General features: G+C 53.4%; 2 protein-coding genes and 1 long non-coding RNA gene across 3 annotated transcripts; 2 read left to right on the plus strand and 1 right to left on the minus strand.

Annotated features, from left to right (window-relative positions):
- Nucleotides 1-4,635: 4,635 nt before the first annotated feature.
- LOC122224512 (trophinin associated protein) lies at nt 4,636-11,023 on the plus strand. The gene is made up of 15 exons (XM_042946421.1): nt 4,636-4,714; nt 4,967-5,121; nt 5,226-5,409; nt 5,924-6,081; nt 6,171-6,308; nt 6,498-6,580; nt 7,079-7,131; nt 7,618-7,730; nt 8,613-8,729; nt 8,837-8,920; nt 9,030-9,089; nt 9,345-9,479; nt 9,632-10,265; nt 10,528-10,721; nt 10,900-11,023. Exons 2-15 carry the CDS (start codon nt 4,978-4,980, stop codon nt 10,945-10,947), a joined length of 2,145 nt encoding a protein of 714 aa, XP_042802355.1. The 5' UTR covers nt 4,636-4,714; nt 4,967-4,977; the 3' UTR covers nt 10,948-11,023.
- Nucleotides 11,024-12,674: 1,651 nt separating this feature from the next.
- Nucleotides 12,675-15,640, minus strand: C1QL4 (complement C1q like 4). Its single transcript, XM_042946422.1, has 2 exons — nt 15,104-15,640; nt 12,675-12,957 (listed from the first exon to the last, which is right to left on the minus strand). Exons 1-2 carry the CDS (start codon nt 15,638-15,640, stop codon nt 12,778-12,780), a joined length of 717 nt encoding a protein of 238 aa, XP_042802356.1. The 3' UTR covers nt 12,675-12,777.
- A 1,607-nt stretch (nt 15,641-17,247) lies between these two features.
- On the plus strand, nt 17,248-17,742 carry LOC122225645. Its single transcript, XR_006205269.1, has 2 exons — nt 17,248-17,321; nt 17,460-17,742. It is a non-coding gene; the product is annotated as an uncharacterized LOC122225645 (long non-coding RNA).
- The last annotated feature ends 8 nt before the right edge of the window (nt 17,743-17,750 follow it).

A 17,750-nucleotide genomic window follows, 5' to 3' on the forward strand; every position in this document is an offset into this window, starting at 1 on the left:
AAAATAAATGAACATTAAAAAATAAAATTAAATTAAAAAGAAAAGCAATTATAGGGGCACCTGGCTGGCTCAGTCCGTAGAGCATGTGACTCTTGATTTTGGGGTCATCAGTGTGAGCCCCCCATTGGGCGTACAGATGACTTACAAAAGAAAGAAAGAAAATCAATTTTATTTCTCTGGAGGCCTAAATGAAATATTTGCAATGTGTAAAGTGGGATTTACACTTTACACTTTACACGTGGGATTACTATGCAGAATATACAGTAAAATCTTAGAAATCAGCAAGACTCAAGACAGGAAAGATGACAAAAAAAATGCACAAGAGACACGGACAGGCATTTCAGGGAGAGAGAGAAGCACTGTTGGCTAACAAGAATATGAAGCAACACTCAAACTCACTGGTAATTAGAAAAGTGCAATTGTGAATAACCAGGGGCGTCTGGGTGGCTCAGTCAGTTAAGCGTCTGACTTCATCTCAGGTCGTGTTCTCACGGTTTGTGGGTTTGAGCCCCACATTGGGCTCTCTGTTGTCAACACAGAGTCCACTTTGGATCCTCTCTCTGCCCCTCCCCTGCTCGCACGTGCTTTCTCTCTCTCTCTCTCTCTCAAAAATACATAAACATTCGAAAGAAAGAAAGAAAGAAAGAAAGAAAGAAAGAAAGAAAGAAAATAACCAAAAGTCCACCTAATACCCATTAGAATTGCAAATATTAGAAAGTTGTATAACATCAAGGGTTGGGAAGGAGAGAGATGGTGAAACTTCAAGTAATATTAAGAGTGTAAACAGTTACAAACCTTTGGGAAAATAATCTGGTGGTATTTAGCGGAGTTAAGCTTGCATAAGCCTTCTGACCCAGAAATTCCACTCTGGGATATTTGTCCCAGAGAAATCCTTGAACAGGTTCATGGGGGACCACTTAAGAGGATAATTCTTTAGCATTGTTCATAGATGTGGGGAATAGATAAGCAAAGTATGAGGGATGCCTACCATGGAATTCCATGCAACTATTATAAACAAAGGACTGTATTAAATCCAGCAATAAGGATGGATCCTAGAAACAGAGCTGGCTGAAAAAAAAAGTAAAAACAAAACCATATGGTAATGCCACTTCTACAAATTAAAAACACAGACACTAAACGAACTGTAGTAGGTTGAATAATGACGCACTCGCAAAGATGTCCACGTCTCAATCCCCTGAATCTGTGAGTGGTACCTTATATGGCAAAAAGGATTTTGCAGATGTGGTTAAGGACCTTGAGACAGGGATGTTATCCTGGATTATATGGGTCGCCCAATGTTATCACAAGGGTCCTCATAAGAGAGAAGCAGATCACACTGAGTAGTAGATGTGATGACAGAAGCAGAGGATAGAGTCCTGGAAGAGGAGGCCACAAGCTAAGGAATGCTGGCAGCCCCTAGAAGCTGGAAAAGGCAAGAAATAGACTCTCCCCTGAAGTCTCCAGAAGGAATGGAGCTGTGCCAACACCTTGATTTTAGACTTCTGACCTCCAGACCCGTAAGAGAACAAATGGGTATTGTTTTAAGCCACTAAATTTGCAGCAATTTGTTACAGCAGCAACAGGAAACTAATATACAACTGTACATGTTTCTTTTTTTAACATTTATTCATCCTTGAGAGACAGAGAGAGGCAGAGCATGAGCAGGGGAGGGGGAGAGAGAGAGAGAGACAGAATCCGAAGCAGGCTCCAGGCTCTGAGCTGTTTGTTAGCACAGAGCCCGAAGCGGGGCTCGAACTCACAAACTGTGAGACCATGACCTGAGCCGAAGTCGGATGCTCAACCGACTGAGCCACCCAGGCGCCCCCAACTGTACATGTTTTATAAGCACACATTCACAGTTAACTTCTGTTAAGGGCTCTCTTTGGCAGCACATATACTAAAATTGAAAAAAAAAAAAATTCTACCAAGCACATTAGAGTTAAAACAACATTTAGGTTTTTTTTAATTTTATTTTTAAGTAATCTCCACACTCAACATGGGGTTCGAACTCACAACCCCAAGATCAATTAGTGTTTATGGGGCAGAGGACTAAGAAAGCAGATAGGGAATAAGGGGTGGGGAGGGATAGAACAAAACCAGAGAGGTGGCTTGTACCTTCCCGTGCACAATGTCCAGCAAAGGCAAACAGAAGCAGGTCACTCTGGCCGCTGTGTAGAAAACAGGTTGGATGCTCTGACAGGCTTGGCAGATATTCCGGACATTGGCTCTTTTAAAGACTTCTCTGATATAAAAATCAGTCTCCCTTGTACTTTGAGTCTGTGAAGGCGATGCCCTGACGAGCAGGCATAATATTTTGGTCATTGGAAGGCATATCCTCTTGATAAATCACTCAGTTTCTCTTATGAATTTGATTAGTGTGAGTCAGTCTCTAGATCTACTCTGGGTGGCCTGACAATCTGTCCCATTTCCAGGTTTGTGAAGCCGAGGGTGACACCTGCGCTGTGCTAACTACCTTAAAATCACGTAAAGCCACTATGCAGCCAGCCTCCATCCCGGTGCCTCCCCATCTTCCAAACTTCAGCCTTATTCCTCCCTGTTTCCCAAACACCCGAAAAAGGGCTTTACGCATGGTAGGTGCACGATGCTTGTTAGCAGCCATCCCTGCGGATCTTGTGGTTAGAATCTGGCACATTCATAGTGCCTGCCAGTGGAATAAGGTGGCCTTCTCTTTCCCTCAACTCAGACTACCTTTCTAGTTTTATTTTCTGTTCCTATATTCCATCTACCCCTAAGAGCTTGCCATTTTCTGAACACACCATATTCTTTCATGTTTTATTTTTTCCTTTGCAGGTACTGTTCTGAGTGCCTAGGATAGACTTCTTTTATTTTTTAGTTTTTTAAAAATGTTATTTGTAAGTAATCTCCACACTCAACATGGGGTTCGAACTCACAACCCCAAGATCAAGAGTTGCATGGTCTACCCACTGAGCCAGCCAGGTGTCCTGCCTTCTCTCTTTTTCAAGAGGAAATTCAAATATTACTTCTTAGAGGTCTTCCCTGTCACTCCATGCATTCATTTGATCAATTATTCATCCATCCGTTGACTCATTCAACAAATATTGAGCACTTTACAAGCCAGGCACAATGCAAGGCATTGAACATATGATGGTAAGCCAAAAATAAAAGGTCACCACCCTCATGGTGGTCTAGCAGGGGACCAAGTTTAATAACACAATAGAGTATGTTCATATTGATGAAAAATCAATTACCAACTAAGATGCATGCTCTGAGGAAACAAACGCTGTTCTCTGAGAGCACATAACCAGGGAATCTTTTTAGAATTAGGGTGGATTGTGAATAGAGGGGTTCAAGGAAGGCCTCTATATGGAAGTAACAGTGAATATCAATTTGGAGGCACAAATAGGCCAAGTGGAAGCAAAAAAGGCATTGCAGACAGGGAGACTAGAAGGAACATGACCAGTTTGAAGAACTGAAAGAGGCAATGAAGTTGGGAAGTTGGAAAGCAGAGAACAAGGGGGAGAGTGGTGCAAGATGGGGACTGTGAATGAGGAACGGTCAAAGCACAGTGACAACGTGACCAGAATTGCAATTTTGAAAGATGACTCCAGCTGCTGTATGGTGAATGCATGAAAGTGGAGAGCAAGAGAGAATGGAGGGTATGAGACTCTTGCAATCCTTTAGGTGAGATTAGGGTGGATTAGGGTGGTGGCGATGAAGAAGAAAAATGAATTGCGAAGATATGAAAAATAGTAAGAGTGAGCAAGAGATTGTAAGAGTAAGGAAAGGAGTCCAAAAATAACTCCTGGTTCCTGGCTTGAGTAACAGAAACCACTGTAGTCAGAGAGAAGAGTCCTGCACACTTGAAACCATCGCCCGTTTCCCCGTCTTCCATTAGAGGTCACCACTCCATTCTCACCAGGGTATTCTTGGTTCTCTGTTTCACACCCCTGCCTGCCATTAACAGGCCGGTGACACCCCTCTCCCCAGTCCTCCAGGCCTGTTGTGTTGAGTGGGTTCCAGTGACACTGTTTGAGTCTTATTTCTTATCTGTGAAATGGAGACCACACCTCGCCGGGTCGTGAGGCTCCTGCGAGGAAAAGATGCTTTATTTTTATTTTTATTGTTGTTAGGCTCCGTTCTATTCCATTCAGCCTTCTCTGTCGGTTTGGAAGCGCTTTCCCATCCCAGATACAACGCGCAGATGTTTCCTATACGTGTCTGGAACTGCGTCCCCAAAGGTTAACGCTGCTCTCGGTCAGAGTGGCCTCTGGGGGGTCGGGCCAGCCTCCTACACCGTTAGCCTCTTTCCGGACGGACCGCCCCTCCCGCAAAGCCCCGAGAACCTTACTTGTCACAGCAGTCCCGAGATATCGCGAGAGTTCGCAGTGCCCGTTGCGGCCCCGACTTGGAGTGCCACGCCTTCCCCGGCCTCAGAACGCCCTCCTCCTTTCTCTTATCCCGCCTCCCATCCTGCGCTCCGCTCTTGGATTGGCTGACTGAGTCGGGTCAGCTTTTTTCCAGGCCAGAAAGCGGCTCGACAGCTAGTCCTTCTTCTGACCCCGCCTCCGAAGCCTGTGGATTGGACTGCTCAGCCAGGTGTCACGCGCCTCCGCGGGAGCGCAGAAGAGCCAATCAGGCGCTCGGCGTATTTTACAAACTGGGGAAGGAGCGCCGTGGAAGCCAGAGTCAGGAAAAAGCGGAGGCAGTGTGAGTGAGCCAGAGCGGTTCCGAGGTAGGTGCGGCATGGAGATCTTGGACGGAATGGGGACTGCGGGGCTCACAGGGAGGAGAGGCAGCTCCGGGTCCTGGGGTGAAAGAGTAGGCTCAGGATGTCTGGAGGTGGCACCCAGAACAGTGGCCTTGGAAGCATCGGTCTTCAGGACTCATGGGTTTGGGAGGAGGTGGGAGCTTCAGGAATGTCAGAACTGATGCGCCGAACTGGCTGACTGACCTTTGATCCCAGATCCTTTCCTCCCCATCTCAGTTGTAGCCGTCATGACTACCCTCCAAGCCACAAAGGATCCTTTCCTGAGGGGTGTATCTCCTACCCCTAGCAAGATTCCCGTACGTTCTCAGAGACGCCAGCCTCTCCCTACAGTCAAACCCCGCATCCTGGATCAGGAGAACCAAGATCCAAAGGTAAGAAGGGCCTGGTGGGTGAAGACAGTAGCTACGAGGAGGCAGCACATACCAGCAATGCACCCCAAAGCTGAACCCCAGCTTTTTGTCCCCCTCTCCCTTAGAGACTGGTGCAGAAGCTCAGTATTCAACACCCCGTCGACTCAGCCGGCCCCACGCCAAAAGTCACACATCAAACGGAGAAATCAGAAAGATCACTGGAGAGCACTCAGCTCCGGAACCCCTTGGAGGAACTGAGGCCTAGCCCTGGGGGACAAAATGTGGGACCTAGGCCCCCTCCCCAGACAGGTACCTGTTGTAGGATTGAAAACACAGTCTCCTTGTGTGGAGGTGGGGGAACGGCCTTTGTGAACTTTCCACTACCCTGATCTGCTTACTGTAAGAGTCTTGGAACCTGCTCCTGGAAAACTCTCTACTCTTAGAAGCCCTCTCCTTCTTTCAGCAAAAGGTCATCTCTTCTAAAGCCTTTTCCAGCTTCCTCAGTCACAACCAATTGCTCTGTGTTCTCATACTTTGTAGTACTTCTTTTATAACATGTCCATACTTTGGCTTGAGTCTGTTACCTCTCTGTAGTTTGATGGTAACTTCTGGAGGATGGAGGCTGGGCTTTCTCATTCGTCTCTGAGCTCCAGTGCCTAGAATAGTATCTTACATAAAGTAAAGTTCTATGAATTTTGCTGAACTGAGTTCAATAATATGAGTCTCTTCAGCTCCCTCTTGTACTTCTAGGTAACTACACTGGGGTCCGTGGCCCCTTAGCCTTCCTCCTTCTGGTTCCTTTTCACTTTTCCTTCTCTTGCAGAGGCTCCAGGGACCATAGAGTTTGTGGCTGACCCTGCAGCCCTGGCCACCATCCTGTCAGGTGAGGGGGTGAAGAGCTGTCGCCTGGGGCGCCAGCCCAGTCTGGCTCAGAGAGTACTGGTTCGAGGGAGCCAGGGAGGCACCATCCGTAGAGGCCAGGTAATAAGACAGGATATGAGAAAATCAGGCTGGTGTGGACTGAGGACGGACTCCTGAGCCTGTGTTGACAGCCTCTTTTGTGGTGTCAGGGTGCCCGGGCCTCTGCATATTTAGCCCCTAGAACTCCCACCCACCGACTGGACCCTGCCAGGGCTTCCTGCTTCTCGAGGCTGGAGGGACCAGGACCCCGCGGCCGGACCTTGTGTCCCCAGAGGCTAGAGGCTCTGGTGAGTGCCCTTGAGGGGCTGATACTCAGTGCTTCTGGGAGCTCTTTCCTGGGACAAAGCTGAGCTTTAGGAGAGAAGATACCTCATGATGAACCAGAGAGGGTTGTGGAGGCTGATGGGGCTGGTGGAAGCTTGAAGTTTTGAGGTCCACCTCTGACTCTGTTTTTTTCTCTTTCTCCCATGGGTCAGATTCCACCTTCAGGACCTTCCGTTCACCCCTCTGCGCACCCCAGTTTCCAGGAGCTAAGAAGAGGGACAGGTGGCAGCAGCCGGTGAGGAAGAAAGGATCATTTAGAAAAGAATGATCCAATGTCTGATACAGGGGTCCCTCAGAGCTAGCATCTTCCAGTAGCTTTAGGACTTCCCACCAACCCAGAAGGGAAAAGGGAAACTTGTGGCTGCTTAGGGTGAACCCTTGGAATAGGGTTCAGCCTCCATAGCCAGGCTTTAGTATGACACCAGTTTTTTTTGGGTGGTGGGGGAAGAAGGAACAGAAATGAGAAATGCTATCTCTTTTGCTTAGTGGCTACAGCATAGATGATGGCAATAAATGGAATTTGGGGTTGATTCAGCATTTACTAATTGTGTAAGCTTGCCCTAACCACCAAGCTTCAGTTTTTTTTTAATCGGTCAAATATGGATAATGTTTGTATCATTAGAGGTGGTTGTGCGAAGAATTAAATGAGATGGTGTTTGTAAAGCACTTAGCAAAGTGCCCAGCTCATACTTGGTACTCAGTGACTGCTAGCTGCTGTCCTTATTGTCATCAGGACTTCAGTGAGCCAGACATCAGGATTACTCCTGGAGACCTCAGTTCAGCCTGGTGAGTTTGTGTGGCCATGGGGAGAAAACAGGGGCAGACGGGCTATGTGCAATCGAGAGCAAGACGGGAGAAAGTTCAGCAGGTCAGGGTGGGGGGTGGTGGAGAGAGGGGAAGGCCACATCAGAAGGAACCAGAAAAGAAGGGACCTTGATATGCTAGAGGTTGCCCAGTTGCCCTTGGGTAAAAGGAGGTGGTCCCCACTTCAGCCCTCTCTCTGCCACGTCCTATGAGATTTACCTTCCACTCACTGTTCTATCCTCAGCCCTAAGAGCCATCATCACACCCCTAGCCCACTCAGGGTGTTCAGATTAATAAGTGATTACTGAGATAGTGCTGGGCTCCAAGGGGGTGCTGGATGTGTCCCCACCTCTGATGGTACAGTGGGGGCTGTCCAAACCCGCATACCCTCTTTGGAGGTTGCAAAACCCTATGCCAGACATCGGTGTCTATTCCAGACACTACAGCAAATTTCCTGTCTCCTCATAGCTCCCTCTCTCCCTGAAGGAGAACATGAAGTTGTTACTCACTCTGATGAAGGAGGAGGGGGCCCCCTAGGTCTGGCCCAGCGGGTACCATTAAGAGAGATAACCCACACCAGGGTGAGATGGGTCCCTTCTGGGATGGGGAGAGGCGGGGGAGATGTTTGGGGGAATTCTCTGGCAGCAGCCAGCCCTGAGGATTGTGGGTGGGCCTTGGGATGCTAGCTGAGTCTGTGTTTGCCCCGTGGGTCCAAGGCCTCTCCAGAGGGGGACTAGCCTCTGTTAACCAGGGGTCAGGAGCCTGGGGCTGAGAGGTCACAGTCTGGTATATATTTGTAACACCATCAGATCAGTGCTGAGAATGAGACAGACCTGACATTCATTCACTCCACAGTACTCTAGGTTCTGGATACACAGTAGTCAATAAATTTATATTCTAGAAGGGGGAGACAAAAAATAGACCCATATGTAAAATATGTAACATGTCAGGCGGTGGTGATAAGGTTAAAAAAAAAAAAAAAGCGGGCACTGAAGGGGTTGTGGATGTAGGGGAGGAGGGTATGGCAATTTCAAATAGATTGGTCTGGGCAATCACATTGAGAAGATGAAATTTTAGTGAAGACCGAAAGGAGCTGGGGGAGTGAACCATGCACATATCTGGGAGAAGGATGTTCCAGGCCAGAAGAACCGCAGATGCAAAGGCCCTGAGAGGGAAGGTGCCTCGTGTGTTTAAGAGGACTCCAGCCAGGCTGAAGCAGAGTAAGGAGGATGACAGGAAGTGAGGTTAGGGTGATGGCAAGATCCCATTGGGTAAAGATTTATAAACCAGTGTGAGGCCTTGGCTTTTGCTTGGATTGAGTGGAAAGCCATGGAGAGGGGTGATGAACAAGGGAGAGACAGGATTTGATTAGGTCTTAATAGAATAGTACTGGCTGCTGTAATGAGAAGACATAGGAATGCAAAGGGGGAGTGATCCCTCTTCCACCTCATTCCTCCCCACAGGACGGCCGTGCCTCCCACCTGATACCCTCCCCTGGCCGTGTGGTGCCACCTTCCATCACCCATCCATCACCCTTTGGACAGGCTCAGCGTGTACCCTCGCCTCGCACCTCAGCTCCAGTTTGTATCCACAACTCCTGGGGGCTGGGCGAGGGCAGAACAACCTGGCTGGGATCCCTGCTCAATCTAGGTTTTGTTCCTGTTTAACCATCCTCCTCTCTCCCCAGACCTCGTATTCAGTTTTGCGGCGTCTTGCCGTTCGCCCCAAAACCCAGTTCACACCCATCCTGTCGGCCCCCAGAGTTCAGCAGGTAAGGGAGAGCGGAGAGAGTGGGGGCGGGTAGCTGGCATAGGCCAGGGCAGGGGAGGAAGGGAATGGATGGGTACAGAGAGAGCTGTGATGTCTCACTTCTGTCTCAGGCCCAGTGTTTGAGTGGCCTCTCCCCTCAGTCTTGCCCTGAAGACCCTGCCCTGCCCTGGGTAAGTATCTGAAGGCTTTCCATGCTGAGATCCCGCTCTGTGTCCTGTTGGCCTGGGCCCAGCTGTTTCAGGCACGTGGGCTCTCTGGAAAAGCTACCAACTCTCCAAATCTCCCTGCTCCTCTGCTGCCCCTCCTAATATCTGTTTAGGGCCTCTCAACTAACCTGATTCCTTCTTTGTGGACCCCTTTGTGGAACCTGGTCTTCCTGCCCCAGCCTGGCTTCCTCACACAGCTCCTCTCCTCCCCTGTGGCAGGAGCAGATTGCAATCCGGTTATTTGACCAGGAGGGCTGCGTGAGTTTGCATGAGGGTCCTGGGAAACCCGCCGTGGCAGCTCCTCATGGACCCCACCCTGGCACAACCCCCAAGCTCCAGGAGCTGAAGATGCAGGTGGGTCTGTGGGCAATAGCTTTGATGCCTGATTGGCCGTGACGCAGCAGGGAAGGGGATACAGGAGAGGGAAGTATGGGAACAGGACAGTGTGGGTGGAGACTTGAACCCACACACTGACATCACCCTGGGTACTCTTCTCCCACTCACAGCGCATCAGTATCCTGCAGCAGCTGTTGCGACAGGAGGTAGAAGGGCTCACAGGGGGCAAGTGTGTCCCCCTGAATGGAGGCTCCTCTCTGGATATGGTTGAACTTCAGCCCCTGCTGGCTGAGATGTCTAGAACTCTCAATGCCCCAGAGAAGAATTCAGGGGACTTACACCCTCCCGGACTGTTACAGAACCCTGGGCTACCAAAGCCCTGCCTCCCAGAGGAGTGTGGGGAACCACAGCCCTGCCCAGGAACAAAGCTGGAGATAGCTCAGCCCTGCCCTGCAACAGAGCCAGGGCCCCCAGAGTCCAGCCATAGCAGGGAGCCTGGGATACCAGAATCCCCTGTCCAGGAACAGCCTGAGGTATCAGAGCCCTGCCCTCCAGTAGAGCCTGGACCCCTTCAGGCAGACTCCCACGGGCAGACTGGACTCCTAGAGCCCTCCCCTAGGATAGAGCCTGGGGCATCAGAGGCCTGCTTCCTGGAACCTAGAAGTCCAGAGTCCAGCCCACGGCCCTGCTGCAGTCCGTGGGCACCAGCCACCACCAACCTGATCTTCTCCTCCCAACGCCCACTCTGTGCCAGCCCCCCTATTCACTCACTCCGGTCACTGAGGCCCCCAACAGGCCAGGCAGGTAAGGAGTTGGCTGGAAGGGCTTATGAACAAAGGAGGTCCTCATCTCTTACTGGGAGCGGGCCCCCACCTTGCACCAGCTGGTCCCATTGCTTGCATTTCCCCACCTACCCTGCCCCAGCCTGGTGCTCTTTCGGGAAGAAGGGAAGAGTTGCGCCTCGAGCTGTGTGCTGCTCTTGGCCCTTGGTGGGGGAGTGGGGAAGCACTGGATATGGCGGGAGTTTAGAGCCTGCCTTCAAGTCTCTGTGGTCCTCGGCCCTCAGGCCCCAGCAACCTGGCCCCTCGAACCCTGGCTCTGAGGCAGCGCCTCAAAGCATGTTTGACTGCCATCCACTGCTTCCACGAGGCCCGCCTGGATGATGAATGTGCCTTCTACACCAGCCGAGCCCCACCCTCAGGCCCCACCCGGGTCTGCACCAACCCTGTGGCTACATTACTTGAATGGCAGGACGCCCTGGTGAGCCTCCCATTCACAGCCAAGCTGTACCTGCACAGCAAGCCTGTGGAAAGTAGGGTGTTGTGGGGAGAGGGAAGGCAGGGGGGCGGGGAAGCCTCTGCTTCTTTACAGTGGTCAGTGGGGAAGGGTTGGCTACAGTTCAAGGATGGCTGGGCTGTGACAAGGTCTCTCTCTCCAGTGTTTTATTCCAGTTGGTTCTGCTGCCCCACAGGACTCTCTATCATGATGCGTCCACATCCTGTTCTGCCATACGCCTTCCTTTTAGCCCTTATTTATTATCCTTGAATAAAGTTTCTTTTTTTATTTTATTTTTTTAATGTTTTATTCTTGAGAGAAAGAGAGATAGCATGAGTGAGGGAGGGGCACAGCGAGAGAGGGACACAGAATCTGAAGCAGACTCCAGGCTCTGAGCTGTCAGCACAGAGCCCGACGCGGGGCTCGAACTCACGAGCCATGAGATCATGACCTGAGCCGAAGTCGGACGCTCAACCGACTGAGCCACCCAGGTGCCCCTCTTTTTTTATTTTAAATGTTCATTTACTTATTTTGAGAGAGAGCAGGGAAGGGGCAGAGAGAGAGAGAGAGAAAATCCCAAGCAGACCCAGGGCTTTCAGCTCAGAGCCTGACTCGGGGGCCTTCCACAAACCCGAGAGATCATGACCTGAGCCAAAACCACGGGTCAGATGCTCAACCAACTGAGCCACCCAGGCACCTCAATAAAGTTTCTAAAGTGTCCAAATGTCTGTTTCCCTCTCGGCTGACCTAGGCCAGCTACGACTGTTGCTCTCCAATTGCCCACACGGTGGCAGTGTCCTCCAGCTTAGAGGCAGGCCCTGGGCTCCCCCAGGCTCCCAAACCTAAGAGCTATCCTAAAGGCAGACCGCTCCTGCCCATCCCCACCCCTCAGCAAGCTCTATGAGTGTGTGTGTGTGTGGTGGTAGGGACCGGAGCGGGGGGCAAATGTGGGCCTTTGGGGACCTGTTCTTTTTGCTTCTTGAGATCAATGCCACTCCTAGGAGCCATCAGCAACTCCCCAGCCCCTAGCGCTCCTCTTCTTATAAGTCCACCTGCATCAGGCAGAAAGCAGAAGGACCAGACCCATATCTCTGGAATCCTCCCTTGTTAGTGTCATTCTGGCTGGTGTCTCCCTACAGTACAAGGTCTCCAAGCTCTCCTGAAGCTGATACTCCTCCCTTCCCATATCTGAGCAGAAGAAGCCCTCCTCTTTTCCACCAGAGACACACCTTGCCAGGAATAAGTAAGCCTTAACCTCTGGCAGAGGGTGGTAGGGCGAGAGTCCTTGAAAAGAGTGAGGGAAAGGGTCAGTCAGCCATTTTCCCCCACGCTGTGCACCAAGTTAAGAGGCACACACATTCTCCAACTTTGCTTTATTGGAAGAGGCAACAGCAGCTGTAGCCCCAGGGCCTAGGTGGAATGGGGGTGAAATGGGGACTGTACAGAATGAGTTTTAAATGCTAGGAAAGAATTCACTCCTTCCTCCAGTTCACAGGAAGGCTGCCAAGGCCGGTGCCTGGAGCCTGAAAATGGGGATGAGGGAAGGAGAGAAAGTTGTGACAGAGGACGAGCCTGACCCCTCCAAACGTTTCATGTCCTCCCACCGAGATAGGCTCCTGTTTCTGCTCTCCATCCCCGCACACACACCACCACCACCAAATGCCGGGGCTTCCTTTCTGCTTGCAGCTCCGGGTGGTGAAGCTGTTTCCCAGCTCCTAGCAGAAGAGAGGGCCCGACCTCCGCCCCTCTCGGATCAGCTTTGACAGGCGCGCACTCCGAAGCCGGCGGTCCCTTCCCGAGCCGCTCTGCTCCTCCTTAGCCCGGCTTCCTCCTCTCCCCGGCCACTTAGACCTCGGAGCGTCCCCGGAGCGCCAAGAGTCCGCCCAGCACGGCCGCCTCCGGGAGCGGGAGGGTCTGCCCCGCCGCCAGGCTGCCAGGCTCTCGAAGGATAGGATGGCGCCTTGGGTGGGACCGGCTGAAGGTGGGTGAGGAGGGGAGCGGAGGCGAAGGGCGAGCGGGGGCGCGGGGGATGGGGCCCTGCTCAATCCGGGTAGATGATGAAGCCAGAGAAGGTGCTGTACTTGTTGGTGTTACCGCCGTGCACCTTCCCGCCGTCCAGCTTGATGAAGACTTCATCGCCCACATCCAGGTGCAGGATGACGCTGTTGCTGGCGTAGTCGTAGTTCTGGTCCGCGTCCTGAGCAATGGCGCTGGCCCGGACCTAGCGGGGGAGAACAGAACAACCCACTCACGCCCCGTGCGGAGCTGAGGGTGGAGAGAAGCGTCGGGCGGAATAGGCGCAGCTGGGCCTGTGAAGGCGGCGCGAGGGTAGCAGGCTGCAGGGGCTGGGGAGAACAAGGAGAAGGCAGGAGATCGCTGAGCTTCCCAGGCACTGCCATTTACCAGCTGTGCGACTCGGCCAAGTTTCACGCCTGCTCTGGTCGTCAACGTGAATTATAAGATGGGAGGTAATAATAGAGCCTACCTCATAAGGTTATTAGGATTAAGTGAGTTACTACGTGTGAAGTGTGTTAGAATAGTACTTAGCACCTAGATAGCGCTATATAGGGTTTGCTATTATTTAAACAATAAAATTAGGCTGTAGGATAATTTCTAACATTCTGAACCTGCTCTGACCTCCTAAACTTGGATTCCCTCCCCTCAGTGATAGGGCACAGGTGTGTCTGTATGTATGCAAGCAAGGGTGCGGGCCATGGGAAGGTGCAATGATGCATTCTCGCCTCTGGGTGCCCTTTCCCCTTCTAGCCCCCACCGGCGCCATAACATGGGGGTCGCCTTCTGCCCCAACAGGTAACCCCTCCTTCCCTCTGGCCTCGCTGCTGGTCGCCGCAGGTGCCCAGCCCCTTCCCCAGCCCCCCTCTTCCCGTCCCGCGGGGGCTGGTTATTAACTCATTAATTATTCATCATTATTCTAATCACTATTTACCGTCCCCAGGGCCACAGCGCCCGCGCCGCAGAATACAGAGTGGGAGCCGCGGGCCCCCGCTCCCTCAGAAACCGGCACACTCTAGATAGACACTTGCCCCCTCCAACTGCTCACCGACACCCTGCATAGACCATACACACCTACTCAGTGCCACATGCACATAGACGCTGCTCTATTTTCACACCTTGGCACCCTGCACCCACAGAACCTCACATCACGCACACATGCTCTCACTCCCTTACACACATACAGCCCTCACTCCCATACAGACACACATACACACTCTCTTTTCTTGGGTTTCTGAGGTGACCCTGCTGGGAGGAGACCCCAGTGCAGTGCCTGCTAGTCCTGGAGCTGGAGGGTGTGGCAGCCGGCAGCCGTAGCAGGACCTGGGTTCAGACACCAAGACCAGCAGGCCTGATGCACCACGGTCAACACCACCCCATGGTGCGGGGCATTCAGAGGTCACCGCTCAGCCCCAGTCTTACCTCCTGCGATTTGTGGGGCCCAGGCACCTCCTCAACCCCCGCCCCTGAGGCTTCTCGTTCCCTCTATGGGTGTCCCGGCCCTCCAGCTGAGTCCTTGGAGCTATTCTCCCAAGCCAAGGTGGCAGTGACTCCGACTCTGACCACAGGGGCAGGGAGTAGCAGAACCTGGAGGCCAGAGGTTGCCAGGAAGATGTGGGGCCTACAGAACCAGGCCCGGGGCCAAAGCCTCTGCTTGATCTGCCCTTTGCCTCTTTCCCCCTCCAAAGCCCTTCTGTCATGCTACCTGGCTGGCCCCTGAGCTGCCACATCATTTCCACCTCTGCCTACTGACTCAGTATTAGTATTAGGGTAAGGCCAGCTGTAGAATTGGTCCCAGGCCCCGGGGGGAATGCGTTCTTTTTTATGTTCTACTCAAAAATCCAAGCTAAATGCCCCCACATGAGAACAGCTGCTGACAGCCCATGGCCAGAGATCCGGATTCCATTCTAATTTGAAGGAGCCAGACTCCAGGTAACTCGACCATGGTGAGGCTGAGAAACCCAAAAGCCAGAAGACCTGTCTCAGGAGAGAGGGTGACCAAAGACAGGATAACTGGCAGGGAAAGACACCAAACAAGTTTGGTGTAGGGTTGCCTATATAGTTGGAGCATGAAATAGCAGCTGTAGAGACATTAAGCTTTGTGTCCCGAGCTCTGATTCTGACACCATTCCTAATGCTCGTTGAGACCCTGGGCAGGTCATTTCCTTTCTTTGGCCGCTAATTCCTCTTTGGCTAGATGAAAGGATTCATAAGTTCTTGGCAGCCTGGCGTTTCTAGACTCAATGACGTTGTTGGGAGAGGGGTTCGAATGCAGCCCTCCAATGTAATAATGAGTGCAGGGAGATCTAGAAAGCTACCCTGTCGCCTCTGGGCCTGGGGTGGGGGCATCTCACCTGTCCATTCTTCATCAGGTCGGCCCACATGCTGGTGCCGTCACCGCCGCGCATGAGCACATGGTAAGCGAAGAAGTAGACACCTGGCATGGGGCAGGTGAACTTGCCGCTGGCCGCCTCGTAAGCGTTTCCCACGTTGGTCACCACGTCGTCGAAGCGCAGCACCTCATAACCTTCGTGTGGCCGCCGCAGACCCGCGTAGAAGGCAATTCGAGGCACGTAGCCGGCAGGGGGCGCCACCCCGCCAGGGCCTGGGCCGGGAGGACCTGGTGGACCTGGCCTGCCCGGCTCTCCTGGAGGCCCTCTGGGACCTGGGGGTCCCGGTGGCCCTCGCAGACCTGCCTTCCCGCGCCTCCCCACCTCTCCCTTGGCGCCGGGAGGGAAGGGGGGCACGGAGGAGGGCGCGCCGTCGGGTCCAGGGCCTCGAGGCCCGTGTGGGTCGCACACCATGCGGCAGCGACCCAGCATCTCATAGTGCGCCGGCCCGCGGGAGCTGTGCACCAGCAGCGGAATGGCCACCAGCAGCAGCAGCACCATGGCCACCCCGACGGCCGCGCCCGCCACCCGCTTGCGGCGGCTCAGCCGCGACGCGGCCAGGGCCAGCAGATCCTCCTCACTCTTTGGCGCAATGGCGGCGGAGGCCCGGGGCTCTCCGCGGGCCCCGGAGGCGGTGGCCGGGCTCGGGCTTGGGTCGGGACCCCCCCGACGGCTGCGCCCGGCCCCCCCGCCCCTGCGGGCTCCCGCCTCAGCGGTGCCGTTCCCCAAACCTTCCGTCAAGGCGGAGGTTCCCCCCCCCACCCGCCCCGTAAGTTGGGCCAGGGGCCTCCCGACGGTTCAAAACCCGCGGTCCTCTATTACCCTCCTGTGCAGCCTAACGTCCCCGGGCGCCTGAAATCAGCGGCTTCTCGGACGGCCGGTTTCTTACAGATCTAGGATGCCTGCTTTCCGGACAGCTGCCTTCTCAAGGATGGCGGCGCCTAGGTCCCCGGCTACCCAGACGGATCGCTCCCGGTCGGAGCAGGGGACTACTCTCCGCTCTCTGGACGTCCCGGGCTCTGCGCTGCGGGTGGCGCCCACCGGACGCGACCTCCTTGGAGGTTTGCGCTCTGGTTCTTGGAGCGCACTGACGCGCCTCTCTACCCCAGCCACGGCCCCAGACCCTGCTAGAGCCTGGCCCCGCGTTTCTCCCCAGCTAGAGCTCTCCCTCTCTGCGTCCCTAACCTTCCTCCCCTCCCTCCCGGGGCGGCAGTGCGGGTGGTGTGAGCCGCTGCGCGGCGGGAGCCTCTATAAGCGGCCCGGGGCGGAGCGACCCCTGGCGCCCAGAGTGGGAAGCGCGGGGGCGGGGCAGGCAAAGGCCCCCACCCGCGTCCCCTCAGCTTCTCTGTGCCTGCCTGGTTCTGAGCGGATTCTGCAGGGGTTCGCTCTCCCCACCCTATCCTTACTTTCACCGCACCCAGAGTTCGGTATTCCTGGATTCCAGAGGAAGCCAGAAATAGATATGGGATAAAAAGGGGTCTAGATACACGCAGAAAAAAAGACAGAGGTGGATTCCAGAGCTAAAAAGCACCCTCCACCAAAAGAAAAGAAAAGCCCACAAACATACAAGAAGGGTGAATAAAAGAAATTCGCCACCCCACGCCCCTCAGTGCCCGTGACCCAATAACATTTGGTAAAGGGTTCAATGAGTACATGTTGGCCTGAACCGGAAAAGGCAAATTTCCAGCCACCTCCACCCTCGACCCCCAGTGTTGGTGCGTGGGGGTGGGGGGAGCGCAGAGCAGAGCAGAGGGTGAGGGAGAGAGAGAGAAAGAGAAAACAGATCAGTCTGGGGGAGTGAGCAGGAAACCGACAGGAAAGCAGAGAAGGAGCGACAGAGACATCAAAGAGACAGAAAGCCAGCTAGAGACGCAGAGACAGAGACAAAGCTTGGAAAAGAGACTAACTGACAGGCCCAGGAGGGGGAGAGGGGAGAGACAGAGACAGAGAGAGAGAGACAAGAGCTGAGACAGGTTGACAGATCGAGAGAGAAATGTAAATGGCGCGCTGCGGAGAGACACCCAGGTCCGTGTTCGGACTCCAATGTGACATATCAACTGTGGGGAAGATGCGGGGGCGGGGCGGTTTTTCCAACAGAGTGGTATGCTCTGGGTCTGTGCATTGTGACAGTATGCTGGCAAGTGCGGTCGGGCCATGGGACCCTGGTCTGGTGTGTTCCTGGGTGAGTGGGATTGTGGATTGTGTGTTGTCTTTGTGTGTGTGTGTGTGTGTGTATGAGGGCTGGTTGAAGGGAGGTTTCTGTGTTTGGCTTCCTCTTAGTCTCTACATGTGGGACCCCACGAATGCCATCTCTCCTTAGGACTGAAGAGTAGAGAACCTGCTGGGGAGAAAGAGTCAGAAAGCAGCTATCAGCTCACTTGTCCTGCCCTGCCCAGCCCAGCCCAGCACCACCCCTGCCCTGGTCCCAAACCTTGTCCAGCCCCAGTATCTCTGCCTCTTTTCCCTTCCTAAAAGTCTGTGTTTCAATAGAGACCCAAAGAAGTCGGTCCCCACGTAGCAAATGTTTGAGGAAGGGATTTGAAGTTGGTGATGCAAATTAACACAACTAAAATGCAGATTAAATGCTGGGCACCCTCCTGTGAGAGGTGAC

The sequence above is a fragment of the Panthera leo genome, chromosome B4, assembly GCF_018350215.1.
Source record: "Panthera leo isolate Ple1 chromosome B4, P.leo_Ple1_pat1.1, whole genome shotgun sequence".
Classification (NCBI taxonomy): domain Eukaryota; kingdom Metazoa; phylum Chordata; class Mammalia; order Carnivora; family Felidae; genus Panthera; species Panthera leo.

Excerpts from the sequence above, each read along its gene's own strand:
- LOC122224512 (XM_042946421.1), top strand. The coding sequence starts at position 4,978 with ATGACTACCCTCCAAGCCACAAAGGATCCTTTCCTGAGGGGTGTATCT. Across the intron at positions 6,309-6,497 it reads CCCAGAGGCTAGAGGCTCTG|ATTCCACCTTCAGGACCTTC; the intron begins GTGAGTGCCCTT and ends CCCATGGGTCAG. Across the intron at positions 10,266-10,527 it reads GCCCCCAACAGGCCAGGCAG|GCCCCAGCAACCTGGCCCCT; the intron begins GTAAGGAGTTGG and ends CTCGGCCCTCAG.
- C1QL4 (XM_042946422.1), bottom strand. The coding sequence starts at position 15,640 with ATGGTGCTGCTGCTGCTGGTGGCCATTCCGCTGCTGGTGCACAGCTCC. Across the intron at positions 12,958-15,103 it reads ACCTGATGAAGAATGGACAG|GTCCGGGCCAGCGCCATTGC; the intron begins GTGAGATGCCCC and ends CTCCCCCGCTAG.